This window comes from Salvia miltiorrhiza, mitochondrion, assembly GCF_028751815.1.
Source record: "Salvia miltiorrhiza mitochondrion, complete genome".
Classification (NCBI taxonomy): Eukaryota; Viridiplantae; Streptophyta; class Magnoliopsida; order Lamiales; family Lamiaceae; genus Salvia; species Salvia miltiorrhiza.
In genome coordinates, this window is record NC_023209.1 from 452370 (window position 1) to 470000 (window position 17631).

Here is a 17631-nt window from a genome sequence, read left to right on the forward strand (position 1 = left end):
CTTACGGCTCTCTACCCCAACCCAACTTGCTCTGGCCCCGGGTCCTTCCTTTCTATTCCTCGGTAAGCGGACCGTGGGAGCATGGGGGGGGGCGGTATCTGCTTTTGACTGATAGAAAGTATCTCTCTTTTCTCCCTCTCTGACACGAGATTCAATCTTTTTAAGGAGGACCGATGGATAAATCATCGTTTTCTATCGCTTGGATGACCCGCTTGTATGGAACAGACGCGCGAGTACCCAAGTTGTCGATACTCCTGACATAGCCCACATAAGTAGGCTCGGTCAAAGAAGTCCCTCCCGGATAAAACATAAAGCCCCTTATCTGATGCCGTTTGTCTAAAATCGCATCTGGAGAAAAGCCATCGTCCAATAAAGCGGCTTCGATTTTTTCCTCCACCGCAATCTGGGCTGCAATGATGCTTGCCCATTCCTCGCGGCTCCACTTTTTCTTAAGTGAATTGATTGAGAGGCGATGGCCCAATTCTTCCATACGCTCTTGAGCAGGCATCAAGTGATTGCCATTCTCATCCTCAGGAATGAAGGGCCTACCACCTCGATCAACTTCAGGAGCAACAGGCTCTGGGGAGTGGGGTGCTGGTTGATTTATGCTCGCTTCGGAAGAGCCAACCGAGTTTCCGCCGGTCTCGGAAGAACTGTTTCCAAATAAATCGGTCCACCTGAAGCCTCTTCCTCCAGTGCCCTCACCTGACCCATCACCAGAGGCCCCCGAACGAGCGGATAAACCGCTATCATCGAGAAGCAAAAGACCTGCCAGTAGAAGACAAGAAAGAAACCCCCCCCACCCGAGTCTACTAAATAGTAAGTGGAGAGATTTGGCGAGAAGACACTTGGAAAGGAAGAGATGAAAATCAATTCCAATCAAAGGAAAAGTAAAATAGAATATGAACAGCAGCAGCCATTTTAAATGAGACTAATCAGGGATGCTTCCATAAAAGACAACTATGGTATGCTCTTTTTCAAGTATGTTGCGGTCAACACAGCTTCTGCCCAAATGAGGTACATTCATCCCAAACATCATAGCTCTAATCGTTTCCAATAAGTCTCTATTTTTCCTCTTAGCTATTCAAGGAGTATACGCAAAAGATCTCTGATGAACAGTGCCTCTAGAAATAAGATATTGAGAAAATCCCGTGGACATGTATTCTCCTGCAGAATCAGATCGTCCAATTCTTTTTTTTTGCATTAGGAAATAATGTCTGGCTTGTCGATTGTGTGCCGTTCACTCCAACATGGCGAAAATTATGTAAATTGGAGTGAAGAGGTAAAGTTCTTCTTGATGGGCCAGGAATGTTGGATAATTGCTGAAGGTAAACCGGAGGATGTGGCGAGTAAGAAGCCATTTTCATCTTTTTTTGGTCTGGTGGGGCTATGCATGCGATCACAGTGTCTGTAGCTGATAAGATGCGCCCCCATATCCCATATATATTATGGGGGCATTACAGACCCAAGAAAGGCATGGCTTACTTTGAGGGAAGTTAATGAACATGCGACCGCAAGTAAGCGTCAGTGCCTGGAGACTGAACAAGATGGCCTGAAGCAGGATAGACTCATTGAGGGAGTGAGCTCCCGTGCTCCTAATGTAGAGCTAGAACTACTGCTACCGTGGAATCCGCGATCACACATGAGTACCTCGCCTTCCTTTGTTTTGTCACGAGCTGGATCCATTCTCCAATTGATTAACTGATTGCGCCATAAAGACTAGAGTGCTAGACTGATAAAAGGAATGCTTACCGAAGCCACTATCGCCTCTGGTGTGCCACTCGTCAGTTGAGAAAGCTGGGGGGAGCTATCTTCGTGGTACCAATGACTGAGGTCAGGGGCTCCTTTATATAAAACAGGGCAACTTAAACATATGCTTTGAAGATGGAGCCTATTACTACAACTACAGAAGGGAGGCTAGATACTTTTCCAACTACGGCCCTATCGCTCGAGTTACTTCCTCCTCTGAGGGTTAGGATCTTTGGTTCGGTCTCACCTCGATCTTGAGATGGGGTTGGCAATCTTCTTACAGGCCATCCCTTCCTAGTTCCTAGTTAACTACACCCGCGTTAACCTGCACTCCCACTCGCTCACCTGCCTAGGATTCTTCGTCGAGTGATCCCGCGCTTCATAACCTATTTCATACCATACCTTATTTATTTACCTGCGGCACCATACCGACCACCGCTCACCGATCCATGTATCATCCCTACTACTATCACTATCACTCAATTCCTTACATACCTGCTATCTATCACATATCTGATTTGAAGCTTCGCCAGATCTTGATGGAAAAGAGAAAGAATGCAAGGAGAATGGTCTGATAGACATCCCGGCGGCAGGAAATTAGCTTGTCCATGAAACCGCAAGCAACCAAGGGCAAGTTATTACGCGCAAGGCCCTATCCAGCTTACACCACACTCTGTTGTTGCTCCAAGTGAAAAACCACCCGACAGATTGCAAATCAGTGAGTCCGATATAATATATTGGCAGCAATCCATAAAATCATTCACTTCATACGCACTAACCTCTGCCCCAAACCATTTCTCATCAATTCTCAACAGGCTATTGAAGTCCCCAACAAGCAGCCACGGGGTAGAATGCAATTCCGTCGTTTCCATCAAGTTATTCCATAATGGCCTCCTACTAACTATTGAGTGGAAGCCATAAACAAAACTGACATGGAAAGAGAGTGAACTAACCTTGCAAGTGATAAAGGAATGTATCACTTGTGGTTTCATATCTTTAACTTCCAGATGGACTTTATAAGGATTCCACAGCACAAGGATGCGCCCCCCTAAATAAATGTATGGAAGTTATTGCATTCGGACCAACCTTGGAACTTATTATTCAAAATACGTCGCACCTTTTCAGAGTTGATCTTTGTCTCCAAGATCCCAATAACATCTATATCATGTTGCTTTACGAGGTTACGAACCCCGTTTTGTTTAAGGCTAAAGAGACCTTATGTTCCAAAAAGCAATCTTCATGGTAAGGTGAGGGGAGGGCCCCCCTTCCTTTTCTCTTTACTCATTGAGTTTGGTGGCTGCTCCACCATTTTTCCTTTGAGTTTCCTTGCCTTAACTTCATCCGGTTGTCTGCTAGTCTGATTGTCATTTGTCTCGTCGGGTTGACGGCTAACCTGGCTGCCACACCCCCTGTCAGGTTGACAGTTAATGTGGCTGTCACTTTCCCCAGTGGTTGGAAGGGGAATCTGTTCCTTTACTCCCTTCTTTTTCTTGGTGTTAACTTTGTCATTGTCAACATTCTGTTGCTTTTCTTGGGCAGGAACTGAGCTAGTGCCCTCAAAATGGTTGCCTGCTGCTGTTTCTTTTGAAGTTGCGCGATTCCTAACTATTAGACCCTAGATCAGAGGATGTAGGTGAATCTGATTGTTCTGACTTCTACTGTTGTAAGTTGTCTTAAGGCGCCTTTGTAGCTCCTGTATAGTTGTGATCCCCGCATCCTTCAACTGAGAATTCTCGTCACCTAGAGCTATGCCCTTCGGTAAGCATTCCTTTTTGCCTATCCCACATTGAATCGACAACACATACTGTGCCTGTATCTAAAAGAATCTTTTCTGCTTCTTGGACCGACACTTTTCTCTGAACTAGGTCTTATCTTACTCTTACCCAGTCACCTGTCATTTATTAGTTAAGAGTGATTCGGAAGCAAGAACTCTTAACTAAGCCTTAGGCCTTAGGGTTGCGAGTGCACTACTATACTAAGACTAAGGCGGAATAGAAAACCCTTCATCCTCTAGGTAATGTGATTTTTAAAGAAATTCCATGATGGCGTCGATGAAGGTCACAGAATGGCTGCTAACTGCTCTGACACCATTCCTTGCATCGCCTCATCGCTAAAAGTGCGGCCGAATCGAAAAAAGAGACTTTATGCAGATTGATCGTTTTCTTTTCTTTTTCTCGTCGATCCGGATAGGTTTTTGTGCCACCTTCGAGAATAGTCCCAGCTAGCTAAAGAGGAACTTCTAGTAACTACTGAATCCGAGGTCTACTCCACAACAGCGATAGCCCGTCGGTTTTCTTTGCTTTGAGGCCGATTTAAAGCACTCGTCTCAGTCTTTCCTCCTTGCTCAGAAGCTGTTTTAGCGTGTTTAAAGGCAGGGTCCACCCTGATGTGAGACACTAGAAAAGGACTTCACCAGCGTTTGTGATATATATGTTGTTAGGCAAATTGAACCGTTTGGGTGTCGGCGAAGAGGAAGACCAGCCCACGGACCCTTACTTTCAGATGTTTGGTTTCAGCATACCGATAGAAAGAGCAATGAATGGAAGCTGACCCCTTCCCTCGACAAGTTCAGTTGTCTGGTCCATAACATTCATAGTTGGACTACTCTACCTACACGGGAATAGAGGACTCGGTCATAATTGGACTCTACCTACACAGGAACAAGTTCCATACAATCATATTTGGGTAGGGTTTCCGCCATAACTGGCTTTACTAAATGGATTCGATCCCACCTCGCTGTGCCCTCAGCTCTTCCTCAAGTGCAAGTGGTAGTACCGTTCCTCTTTCGTTGCCCTTACCATCCAATTTTTGAAAACAAATTAAGATAAGAAAAGGTTTCGCCAGCCTTGCTCCATCAACTAGAGTTGGGTATCTACCTTCTTTGTCAGTGTTATTTTCTGCCCTTGCTCATACCAGGCTTCCTCATCATGCATGGCCAATAAAAACTTTATATCTACTGTGATTCATTTACTTAGTAACGAGTGCTCGCGCTCCGCTTCTCTTCCCTTTGCCCGCTATTCACTTGCTCTGGTATTTGAGACTTCGTCTCCCCTTGACGCTTCCGCTGCTGCGCTTTTCCTTCAACTGCATACCTACTTAGAGGTTTAAGTCCTATAAAGTAAAAAATTCAAGCTTATACAGGAAGAGAAAAATGATCGGATTCTTTTGTCGGCACAGCCTCTTTGACTTTGATAGGATAAAGCTTTGGAGGAACAAGATTGAGAAGATGGGGTCAAATTCCTCGTAGTGAATGAGGGTCCGAAGGAGATTGTTCGTTCGATGTTTAGCTCTTCCCGCCGCGCCCTCTCTTCTTTATTGATAAAGATGGGCTTCCGCAAATTTGCATTTTCCTAATCTCCTCTATCTCGCATGATGGGGCGAAGGGAAGAGAGTCTCGAACCTGGCCAGTGAAATGTGAACAGTCAACAAATGAAATAGAAAGGCAATGTCTTAGTCGAAGAGTCTTTATCCGCTGTAGATCAATGGGCTATAGTGAAATGGCCACATTCCCGATCCAATGCTATTGATCCAGGAGAGTTTACCGGGTAATGGGGCAACTGATGAACAAATTGGTTCAAGATCAACCACTTCAATTGCTGAGTCGACGAAGCCAACTGGCCCAGATACTGGCTTAGATGTTGCTACCTCTGCCGCTGGTGATATCTCCGCCTGGTGCTCTTGTTGCCTTCTCCACTGCTGATAGTTCGACCCGGTCAACTGGATATGACATTGGATCAGATGAGTTCATAGAAACCGGGTCAACTGCTGGTCTTACTACCATTGCAGAACCGCATTTCGATCTTTATCTATCACTTAAACATAAATAACCAGGACCCGTTTGTCTATCGTTTGCAAACAAATTCTAAATCATTTCCACTTCTAACAAAGCCCATAAAGCCTGAATAAACCCTAAAGAAAAACCATTTATTTATTATATTAAAAATGAGTAAGATCTCCCCTAGATTGAACACCGCTTCTTCAATCTCTTCTTTAGAAAAGGGGCTGAACATTTTTCTCTTATTTCCAAGGACAAGCACGAAAAAGTCACCCGGTCTAGGGTCCAATTTATATAACTTCTGGAAAGAATCGATGAATTCCATTTCCATACCCTCACTAGCACTACTACTAATTCCCGTTCGATAGGAATTCGATCTTGGAGCTTGGAATGCTATCTAGCAATCATAGTACAATGGAGAAAAGCGAGATTTTGACTAACTTCTATTAAACCAAGATTTTCTTGACCTTTGCTTTCATTAGCTTTCTTCCTAGGACAATAAGTTTAGCCATTCCTATCTCAAATGAGTCCGGTAGGATTGTTCCTCTTTAAACAAAGGCCAAATGAGGGTTCTTCTTTAGCCATGGGATCCAAGAGCTTGTGAGGTAGAGAGAGACCTTCCATTTGTTCTCCTTTTTCGCTTCTCTTTCCCATCAAGCCTCTTCAAGGTTCTGCAAGAAGATCGTCTGGCGGATCAAGACGACTGACGAAGGGGGGACTTGATCCTTCCCATGTGGGCGAGTCCGGATTGGTCAGATTGAGGAGGGGTCTCTCTGAGCGTCTTCTCTGTGCTTTAGATTAGTACTAAGAGCTACGACATACTAAAACACCGGTAACACCAACAGCAGCGGTTTCTGATTCAATTGGCTTGGATTCAATAGCTGCTATCCCCTTTGGTCCAGAACGTTTAGTGATCACAGAAGAGTCAAGTTACATAAATGAGAGAGGCTCGCCTCAAGCGAGTGAGATTGCCTGCTTGCTTCAGGGGAAGGAATTTGAGTGCTGATGTAGCTAACAGCCCCCTTGATAGTCGATTCATTAGGGTCGTCACCTTCCACCCAGAAAAGTATCCACCGTTTTCTTTGTCTCTTAAGCCTCACAGCTATGGGACTTCCTAAAGAAAACTGCAATCGCAGTTTATCAACCACTCACAAGACCACCGAGATCTTCGACTTAGCTCCCAAAGGTAATCCACCCGGCCCTTTCCCAACCTATACAAGGAAGGAGAGCGGAAGATAACGAAAGGGAGACAAGGTCCTAACTAAATCATAACACAAACTACCATTCCATCTATCATATCAGTCGAGTCGATCCGATTCATTATTATCTATAGATAAGGCAAGAGATAACTTATGACCTCGCGGATGGAGAGGGATTCGAACCCCCGGTATTCCTATCAATACTTCGGTTTTCAAGACCGACTCTTTCAACCGCTCAGACATCCATCCCCTTCGCGCTTCGCACGCCCTATCTATCCGCGGCGCGCTGGCGGGTAGGGGCTTATTTATGTGATTCGCTGCGCTTGCTTGCCCCTATCGGCTGATTCTATTGCCTGCCAAACTTTTCCGGTAGTACGAATCGCTACGCCTCGCCTCTTTCTATATGATAATATGCACCTTGGTTGCTGCGCTCCCTTCGGGTAATAGCAAGAGAACGAATGATCCTCCGAGTGATTGAGTCCGCCTCAAGCGAGTGAGTTCGCGTCGAAAGAAAGAATCTAAGGTCCCCCAGGAGCTTCTGATTTTAGAGTCACTCACCAACTCTTATTGAAATTGAAGAAGAATAGCTAGAATCAGTTATTGTGCAAGACCAACCAATCCTTGGTTGACTCCTCTACTTCTCCGGTCGGGGATATAGCTGTATTCTTCTATTCTTTATCTCTCCCCCTCCTTTGACTTTCTTTCTTATCTCTTTCCACTATCTCTTAGTTAGCCAGGCAATGACAATGAATTCTGGTAAACTCGTATATAGAAGAATTTCGTTATCTTGATCTCTCATACAATTTCACCTTTTTTGATTTAACCTTTCCTTCCTCAGAAAAGTATGTTTTCATTGCACTCAGATAATAGTTTTCTAGTTCATCTCTTCTTCCGGAAGCATGGTTCCCTCAGGGTTCTTGCTTAGATGTGAATCTTAAAGTCTTAGTCCTCCTCCTATTCCTAGTTCCACTCTGCCCTATTTCCTAATTTCATTTTCATTCTACCCATACATTGGTTGATTGAACCATCCTACCTCAAAGCAAAGAACTCCTAGTGAGAGGAAGATAGGAATTTTATTTATATTTATACTAGGCTCAACCCCCAGGCCAGGCCCTAGGCTTACAAAAACGTCACACTGTAAAAGAATGCTCCCCTCTTCTCTTATGAGAATAAGTTCAATCTTTGAGCTGCTTGTGAATGCATGTGGGATAAATTTCTATTCTTTGAAGAAGGCTAACTTAGTTAGAGGAAAGCATCACCAGACTTTTTTATCACACTTTTTCTTATCGTATTGATCTATTTTCCGCGTCTACCCTTCCTTCGGTGCTTTAGGCGCAGGATCATGGACTAAGAGTATTGATGGAGACATTGACTCTGTCCATCTTGCCAAGAGAAGATGGGCCATAGGCACCAGATAGCTGGAAATATCCCCTGATTTCATTTAAAAATGGACACCGATCCGAAATCAAAAACGAAAATTCTCGTATTGAATGTCAGAAAACGTGAGCGGGCAGTGCTGGGATAGAAGATCGCGCCCACGCCGACTCAAAACCAAAAGCCCGAAAGAAGAGAGAGATAGCTACCACTGAAGACGGAAAGGAATAGAGCTACTAAGAAAGAAGGGAGGGAAATCTATTTGTAAGTACGTGCAGGAGGTGAGGATTTCTGGTGAATGATGATTTGAAATAGCCAACTGGAGTAGTAGGCAGAACTGGGTCTCGGTTGAGGGTCGGTTGGATTGGCAGACCACCCTTGCCTTGTTGGGTATTTTGTTGGCTCCAGGCCACCCTACTCTGCTGTTAATGCTACTGCCCATAAACTTTGGGGCAGTCTTGGCGCAGATGATCCCACCGATCATTTTTTTTTTCAAATTGGAAGCAATTTAAACAATCTTGGAACAAGCCCCGTGGCATGTATGGAACAGACCTCTCTTTCTGGTTATGAAATTGCTTAGGTTCTCAAAGCAAGAGTGATTTGCTGCCCTAACCATTCTCAAGAACAAAGAGAGGAAGATCGAAAGATAGCCTTTCCTTTCTTACTCGAGCCTTTGACTGGAAGGCTAGGCCCACTTGCGAAGATCAATGTAATGGATATCTCCCTCATATGAACGTAGACCACGAAACCCTCTTAGACCAACTGAAAGCTCACTTACATCCTTCAGTCTTGGATCTGGTTTCCTCCTTCCTATAAATTAAATTCGTATGTTTATCGATGAATTTTGAGAAGTTCCTAACCCGGCAGGCTTTGCTAAGATTTCGGCCATTTGCCCGGTCCTACAGCCTTTCTTTCTGGAAAAGATGGTTTTTTCCCACAACTCGAGTAAAGAATGCCAGAGTTGTAATATGCTTGCTGGAAGGATTGGCTCTTAAAGCCTACTCCACTATCGACATTTGGACCGATGGAGAGGATAAGACCTCCATCTACTAGGGCGGAATCACAGGGTGGCGTGGAGAGGTCAAGCGCCCATCTCACAGGCTCTGCCGTTGGATCATTAATTGGTTCAAGGTAAATAACTGGAACTATACCTTGGTCCCGCCTTTCGAACTTCCTCTGTTACGGGGGTCTTGATCTCGAGATATTCCAGGTGCAAATGTAGAAGAGAAAAGACTGTTCCAAGCACAAATCCAGATGCAGAGGCGAGAGCCGCGGATCCCATTGGTGTTGACCCAGCAACGAAGCCAGGAGCACAGCCCATTGATTCAGTGGTTTACCTTGACTCAGTTGATGCAGTGAAAGCACCTGTTGATCCAGTTGCCCGAGCTGATGAACTTGACCCAATAGATCTATTAGAAGCAACAGAGTAATAGGTGGAAGCAGGTCCAATTTCTGGCAAAGTGTAAGCATCATCAGTGGAAGCAGATCTAGTGCTAGCAGGTCGAGGAATTCAAATGTCCAGATTCATATTCAAAGTCATGTAGATGCGGTCGAGCGGAAAAAAGCCCAAGAGCTCCCCACGCGGGGACCACCTACACAGGCATACAGCTGCGCACCAGACGGGTTAACAAAGAAAGAGCGCCTGTACACAACATAACAAAGCTTAACCTCCGTCTCAATAGACGGAACCAAGGCAGTTCCATATCGAAATCGATAGCCGGGGAAGGGTACGAGAAGTCATCATATAGAGGACCATGCCCAGCAGCATCACGCCACCCATAGTCGAGGAAGAAGTGACTCGTAGCTCGATGCCAAGTTGAACTATCGTCTCCTCTGGTAATATGCATGGGTAATGAGTGAAAGCACTCAATCTAGGCCATGATAAAGCAGGCGCAATCTATCAACCACGTAGACCCACGGAGCGGTAGGATTGGGACGAATAAATCCCATGTCCTTGTAAACCCCTAGTGAACCGATAGGTGGGAGCAGAGCAACCTTGGATCGGGAAGCTCTAGATAATGAGAAACTAGAGTAGTCAGGAGTGCGGAGCTTCGGGCTCAGGGAGCACCAGGTGCTTGTTTATGAAAGATTAACCGGGCAAGCAATCAATCAAGTAAACCAGTCAGTGAGTCAATTCCTTTGCTTGCTTTTCCTGTTAGAGATGCTAGTCTTTTTGTAATAACTGCTCTGCAGATCTTTTCAGGAATAAGAGAAGACGGTGCTCTTTCATCAGCTCTTTGGCTATTTGCTGTAGATAAAGAAAGAGTGAATTGACCCGAGCCGAAAGCCAGCTCTGACTTATTGATTTGATGCCGAGAATCCTTTATAAAAAGCCTTGTTTTGGGCATAACAAGCCCTGCCAACCGTTGACTGGCATCTCAATAGACTCTATCGAGGAACCCGGTTTGGCTTCAATTGAGCGATTTCAGCAATCCAAGCGGCGGGTGGAATGAGTCCCTCCTTTCTAAACTTGCTCGCTTTGCTGGTTTTAGGCTCTGAAATCGATGGCTGCCAATGGAAGATTTTTTGATCTAGATGAGCCAAACCAGCGTTTTGTCTATAGATTCCTTGACTTCCATTTCAATCTTAAGAAAGTAGCGAAAGGGGAAAGCCACCAAAGAAGCCTATGAGATGGATCCGGGCTAGCCGAGTTGTTCTATGAGCTCTAGTTGGCAAAACAAAAGTCGCTAATGGAATGACTTGCAGTTCTTGTCTAGCAGCTCGCCTTCTACCATTTCTAGTAGCGAAGGGCGGGCAGCGCTTATGTTTTCAACAGAGTTTTGGACCAGGGCAGATGGCATCTTTCCCTCCGGAATTCAAGCCTTAGATTGCATCTATAGACATAATAATAATAAAGCGGCACAGGTTGGTAAGATAGATTGTATTCGGAAGTTCAGTTCAACCATGTACATAAGAAAGCCCTCAAGCGGAACGAGCACAACCCACAGATGTTAAAGAAGGAACTCCCCCCTTCCACCTAGGGTAGATAGGATAACCAAGCAGGCTTTGCTTCGTTAGTTCCACCTGACAAAAAGACTAGCTACCGGAGCAGCAAAAATTGCATGTGAGAAGCAGGCTGTACTGCAATCTAACTAAGTAACCCAAGAGTTCCATACCAATGCAGTAGAGAAAGGGATCAAGAATCTTTTATTGGCTTAGAAGAAGCTGCCGTCCGATGGGTACCATCGTCACTTGAGAACACTTTCAACATAACGCATTCCGCATCGGCTCAACTCATAAGAGTTTCCGTACAAGCAAGCCTCACTCATTCGTTCTACCAAGAAGGGAATCCCGATTTGGATCGTAACCATTAAAAGATGAGAGCGATTGCGCCTAGTTCTTTTGGGCTCCACTTGACTTTTATCAGATAGCCGCTGATCGAAAGCATACGTGTAAGCATTTCCAGATCTAGTAGTTGGAAGTGCTCGTTCACTAGAATGAGGAAGTTAACCGCTAAGCATACTTTCTTTAATCCCTTACTCATACACACGAGAACACCAATGACTTTGATACTCTCAAGCATCGCTAACAAGCTTTACCAATACTTGATCCCTTCTAGTAAGCGCCAATAGCCCGTTATGGCTGATCGTTGTGAATTGACCGATGCTTGATGCTTTTAGTAGCGACATGCGGAGAGAGGTGGGACTTTTTAGAATACCTTCTTACTTAGAACACCCTTCCTTGACTTAGCAGCCATTGAAAGAATTCCTTGGATAGGCTAGTGAGTTGGCTCTTTACTTGTTACTGGATTGCTATTGGACTTCTTGTTAGAGACTTGCTTTCTTAAATGCATGATGGAGCTAGGCGGGTATTTACTTCTCCTTCATCCCTGGGAAAAGAGTGGATCTTTTCAATCTTATGTGCTAGCGTAGTGAGCCTTTCTACGGCTAGTAAGCCTCTCTCTATATATGCTTTCCGCGCCGGCCGCCGCCTTGGAACTTCTTTCAAAAACTTATGAATCGGCCGTAGCTGCTCTTGGGACAGAGAAAGGGGCAGGGAGAAGCTTGAGAACACTGGACAGCTTAGTGCATGTATTCGCGAAAAGGCGGGTACAATATCAGAGTAGAAGGCACTAAAGCTAGAATGCGATTGGTGTTTCTCCTTCGGAGTATTCCTCAATATGTGCTGCTAAGGGGACAGGAGCTACTGTAGCTACGGGTCAGGTCGACATCTGCCCCAGAACGGGGCAACATCTGTGTTTAGCTAGGACTATAGATCTGGGTCTGGTCGGAACTCCTTTGGTTTAACGCTTTAGGTCTGAAACCATTAACTCGTACTTTGCTTTAACGCTTGGGCCTTGAGAAGCCACATCATCACTCATGAAAGGGACTCGCACTACAAGCGCGTATTCCCACTGCTAGTGTCACTCATTGCCGAACTCCTTTCTCTCTTATATTGTATAGAACCTAATAAATAGGTACTTTGTATCACCCTTCCCACCTCTCCACTTCTTCTTGGATGGCTTGTTATCGTATAGCTTTGGTTGACTAGCCTTTCACTTGTTCTTTTATAGCTTTCAGTTCTTCTTTCTTAGTCTACCGGTTCTTGTTCGTACTCTCCAGGATAAGCCATTCTAACAGGGTTTTTTCCATAATGCAAGCCATTCCGTCCACTCAATCCATACCTGGCTTCCTAGTTCAGGATCTCCTGTAGCTGTAGGTAGAATGGTGATCATGTAGGTCCAGATCTCAATGCCAGGCCGAGCCTGTATCCGTCCGAATCGTCTTTCTAAGGTTCCTCATCTCCGAAAGAGTAGGATGTATGAAGTCAATTCCTTAGCTTAAGAGCTTGAATGAAGATATAAGTCAAGAAAGAAAACTAGACTTTCGAGGCGTAATCTGCGGAAGGTGTAATCAAAGATTTGATAATTGATTCATCCGCGGCGTACATTTGTACGAACTTTAAGCATATACTTAGGCTAAATGGGAGAAAAGACGGAGTTATACCCGGACCTATTTGGTAAAAAGAATACCTGATTCTCTTTCAAAGTTCAAAATTCCTTTTTCTTAGTCGACACCTTCGTGGACTGAGAAAACGTAGTGGAGTCAACCGGTTGTGAACCCACTTGCTGGGGTCTTGTTTCCGGGAGGTAAGCTTCGGAGATTAGACCGGCGCTGTCGTTAGAGCATTGATAGGACAAAAGGCAGACAAGAAGTTAATCGTTACGAAGCTCCTCTTTCTGAGTGATTTGATTGGATTGTTTTTTGGTGATTGTTAACCGATTGCCAGATGACTTTGGCAATAAGTTCCATGTGTATTCAGGTTCGGGATAAGACGTTAGGAGTGAATTCGGCAATAGAAGTAGCTCTTACCGATGCAGCTAACAAACGATGTTAGAATCTTTTCTTTTCGCGAGATGCTGGCGAATCAACGAGAGCGCCGGCAATCGTTCATTCATTCCTTCGAAACTTCGTGCAAGACTCCTATGTAAAAAATGAGAGCAGAAATAAAAGGAAAAAGTCCTTTAAGAAAGAGAACCATCCCAGGAAAGGAATTTCCCCATCTTCTTCATGGCGGGAGTAATGAATCGGTGAATGAACGGGGGCTGATGCCATTCTTCCAGAACTTCTATATCTCAGGTAAGGTTTTAAGGAAGACAGAGAGGGAATTCTTGAGCTAGTGCAGTAGTTAGGAGTCATTGATCTAGTGGTAGACTGACTTTCTTCTCCTATTTTTTCCGGGGTAGAACGGTGGAAGTAAGGCAGAAGTGCTAGAGTGAAGAGGAAGGCTTGGGACGCTAAGTGCACTCATTACGAGGGAGGGAGGAGCTTCCTTCGACACGGAGGCACGGCCTTATTAGGTAGGTGTCCACGAAGGAAAAGGCAAGGCGAAAGGGCAGGATGCAGATTCTCCCGAAAGATCGTATGTAACATAACAAGAAGTGTCATAGCCATTCACATCTGTTCATCTCCAAAGCAGTAAATAGTCAATTCCAATGTAGTAGCTCGGTAAAGCGCCCTCCCCCTTTCGTGGAAGAAAGTAGCCCATCCTCTTTCGCAGAGAGTGGCTATGGTTAGTGCTATGAAAGATATTTGCCTTTTGGGGAATAACCCACCCAGAAGCTCTCTTAGAGAGGCTGACGAAGTATACCATAGATAGATCCTAGATAGAGATCTCCTTGAGGGGATGTTACGATAACTGCCAAAAAGTGACAGTAACAGAGAAAAAAGAGACCTTCGATACCATAAGACCCCCGACTTTGAAGAGTCCCTAAAGGTTGTTTTTCAACTTTCTGAAACCTACTAAGCTAAGGTGGGCAAAGCAAACTCTTTTTTTTCAGGTAGCTGATCGATGAATGGAAGGTCTCCTCTTTTCCGCTTAGGATTTATAAGGTTTCATGAAATATCATGTATGTGGAACTTCTGTATCTTTTATTCAGTGCAGAATTGACCTTCTCAAACATTACTGGGCTTCTAGGATCATCATTAAGCAGTTTAAATTGTTTGATAGATGTTATGTTCTATTTGAATACAAGTAAATGTGGTTTATGTTCCAATCAACTTAAGTATACTCATTATTAAGACCAGTAGTTGATGGCTAACCCGTAGTTAGTAACAAAAGTAGCTAAACGAATCGTCTTGTTCCCTTAATCGGAGATCACCCGTCCACTCGGCAAACCAAAGAGAGCTTGTTTCTGAACTTCCCTTTGCTAATCAATCGTTGAGTTAACATCACTCGGCTTGTTCTCAACTCTCTCCTGTTGGGGTCTTACTAGTAGTGCGGTAGGACGATAGTATGCTCTTTTGTCCGCCCAACCTAACTCTTTACCGTCCAATTAGTCTTCAACTAGAGGATTGGTTAGTTCAATTTAAGTTTACGAAAAGCAAAGATATATATTATAATATATATATAGCCCAGAATATGGGTCTTATAGGCCGTGCATTTCATTCTTCGATTCTAATAAATAGAGCAAAACTTCGGCAAACCCAAGGAAAGGCCAAGGCGAAGCGATACATGCCTCCACTAAAGCCATGTCTTAAGCGACCGTCCACTAGGCAGTTCTGCCGAAGATGCTCTTTCCCGTTACTCCGACTAGTGAGGAACTCGAAACGCCCTCGGAAGATTACGAAGACTGGGCTGCCGACGAGGCCCCTCAGAATGGTCCCATGGCTCGGTTACAAGCAAAGATACTAAAGCGATGGAAACCCAATTCTCATGAAACTACCGAATCCCTCAGAAACAAGCTGGAGAGATAACTAACCCACCCAAGAACAAGGAGCTGAAGAGCGGATGGTTCCCGTCCGATTTGCAAATAGCTTGAAAATGGGGGCTTTTAAGCACACTTGAAAGACCCTGTAAGCCAAGAGGAGGGAAGAAATGCCGTGTTGCTTAGCTCTTATCTGCCTATAAAATAAAGAGAGTTTTGGCCATCAACACCGACAAGACCAGAAGGAACAGAAAGAAGGACTCTAACTCAAGAAAGAAGAAAGTCAATTTCAAGTTCTCGTACTTCCGGAAGAATTCCTCCTTCTACTGTACTGTACTGTAAGGTAAACCTTCTCATCCTCCTAACGTTTGATTTTCGGTACTGAGGTTTCTTACATTTAATGAGCTTAACTTAAGATGTCATCCACGCAAATGAGGACCATGCAGCTATAAAATCAAGTTATCAGCAATATAAATAATGTATTGGTACTCAAGCAATTATCAGCTCAGGTCTTGATGATTTGGTAGATTACTGTCATTGCCCAAATGCAATGATTTAAAATCAGTTCACTAGAATGCATACCAGCCAAATGAAGACATCAGTACCATGATCAAGAACAACCGCAGCATCAGATTGCATAGCAAGATCATATGCTGGTAGTTCCTCAAAAGTCCCACCTTCTCGATGCATTAGACAGCGAGGTGCCAGCATACGAAGGGATAGGTCAAAGGATGCATTAAGGAATAAGGAGCGCAAAACAGACCTCTCATCTTCATGACCAAGTATACTTCCCAGCAGAGGGCCTCTTCTAAGATGGAATAAGATTTCAGGCAATAGCGAGAGCTCTTTAGGATACCGATGAAGTTTTGATTTTGGCACCTGGGAACCAAACTTAATAGCAACATCTTTAATTCTCTCGTCAAGTGTTAGCCTCATATCAAGAGCATCATTAAAGCTTTTGGCTCGCAAAAGAGTCCTTTTACCAATTATAACAGCCGCCACTTCATCTTGTACGCTCTCTAGATAAGCTGAAACGCTATCCACAGTCGGAAGTCGAACAGTAATCACTCGTGAGATATCAGCTTGATAAACATTTGAATACTGAATTGCAAATTGGAAGTGCACAAAATTGCTTTTAATATCTGCACGATTCTCCATTGACACTGCAAAACTTTGGGTTTCTTCAACACTCAGCATCTGAATAGCGACAGCACTGTCATTCTTTAAAGATTCATGGCTATCCACATGGGCCTCCTCACCAGGTCCCACCACTTGACTAACAAAAATACTGTCTGAACACCTAATTTCAAGTAAACCATGAGAACCGGCAGCCCTTGAAGATGCTCTCTGCAGATTCACACCAAATGCTTCCCCAAAATCATCATGAAGAATCAAAACGCCTCCAGAAGATTTTGTAAGAGGCTGCAGTAGAGGAACACGTACAGGACATGTCCCAGCGCAAAGTATATCAACCACTGTATTGCGGCGATGAGCCTCAGAACCTAGATTATCCATCCACTTTAATGCCGATTTCTGCAAGTGCAAATAGTTTGGATGGTTAAGAGAATGAGGTACTGAACCAGGGCCATAAGTACATGGTCCACCAGCACACACAATTATCCGGCTATTTCCTCCAGGCCTTTTAATAACCCCTCTTGACATTTCAGCAGATGGCCCCTGAATTATTGCCAAGGCAACCTCCACCGCAGTACCCAAACAACGGTCTCTCTGAACTTCAGGCAGATTCAGTTTATATGGCGTCAATGACGACAGTATTGCATGCGCTACAGAAAGAGAAGCATGAACAGTTGACAAATATACCCCAGTTCCATAGATCAATGCCCTTAAGGCGTCCTCACTTGGTGATTTGTCACCAGGAAGTACATCAGCAGATGCCACTGATTCTTCAGAGAAATCATACACTGAAACCATGCGGCCATAAAGCACAATTCCAAGTTTAGTTGTTGGGGGCAAGGTGTCCACAAATGCATGCAAAGAGCTCTGTAGATGTTGTATGTGTTGTTCGTCTAAACACTCATCGATCACCAGAACAACTGGGGCCGATATCCTAGATTCTGACACTGGAACGTAACCAGGTCTTCTAGTGAGAGTCTGGATATAGTCAACCAGAGGAGATGATAGTTCTGGAAGATTTCTGAGCTCTTCTTTGCTTGGAGCTATGTATTCCCCTTCACTTCCATTTAAATTCCTACATATTACACATTGCCATTGGCCTGAACCAAGTAAGATATTGCAGTAGAGATTGGCATAAGCACCGCAATTTTGGCAACGATGCGGATCACGTTGAATAATCTGAGGTCCTGGTGAAACCTCCCTGCCTGGAGAAACTATAGCCCCGAATCCCAAACTGGGTACATTGGCTAGCT

At 44.4% G+C, this 17631-nt stretch overlaps 4 protein-coding genes and 1 non-coding gene across 5 annotated transcripts; 1 reads left to right on the forward strand and 4 right to left on the reverse strand.

Moving 5' to 3' along the window:
- Positions 1-160: 160 nt before the first annotated feature.
- orf115c (hypothetical protein) lies at positions 161-508 on the reverse strand. The gene has a single exon. It carries the CDS (start codon positions 506-508, stop codon positions 161-163), a length of 348 nt encoding a protein of 115 aa, YP_008992388.1.
- Positions 509-2387: 1879 nt separating this feature from the next.
- orf117b (hypothetical protein) lies at positions 2388-2741 on the reverse strand. The gene has a single exon. The coding sequence runs from the start codon at positions 2739-2741 to the stop codon at positions 2388-2390; it is 354 nt and encodes a 117-aa protein (YP_008992389.1).
- Positions 2742-6885: 4144 nt separating this feature from the next.
- On the reverse strand, positions 6886-6972 carry trnS-UGA. The gene has a single exon. It is a non-coding gene; the product is annotated as a tRNA-Ser (tRNA).
- Positions 6973-14832: 7860 nt separating this feature from the next.
- On the forward strand, positions 14833-15231 carry orf132 (hypothetical protein). The gene has a single exon. It carries the CDS (start codon positions 14833-14835, stop codon positions 15229-15231), a length of 399 nt encoding a protein of 132 aa, YP_008992390.1.
- Positions 15232-15805: 574 nt separating this feature from the next.
- On the reverse strand, positions 15806-17176 carry orf456 (hypothetical protein). Its single transcript has one exon. The coding sequence runs from the start codon at positions 17174-17176 to the stop codon at positions 15806-15808; it is 1371 nt and encodes a 456-aa protein (YP_008992391.1).
- Positions 17177-17631: the final 455 nt, after the last annotated feature.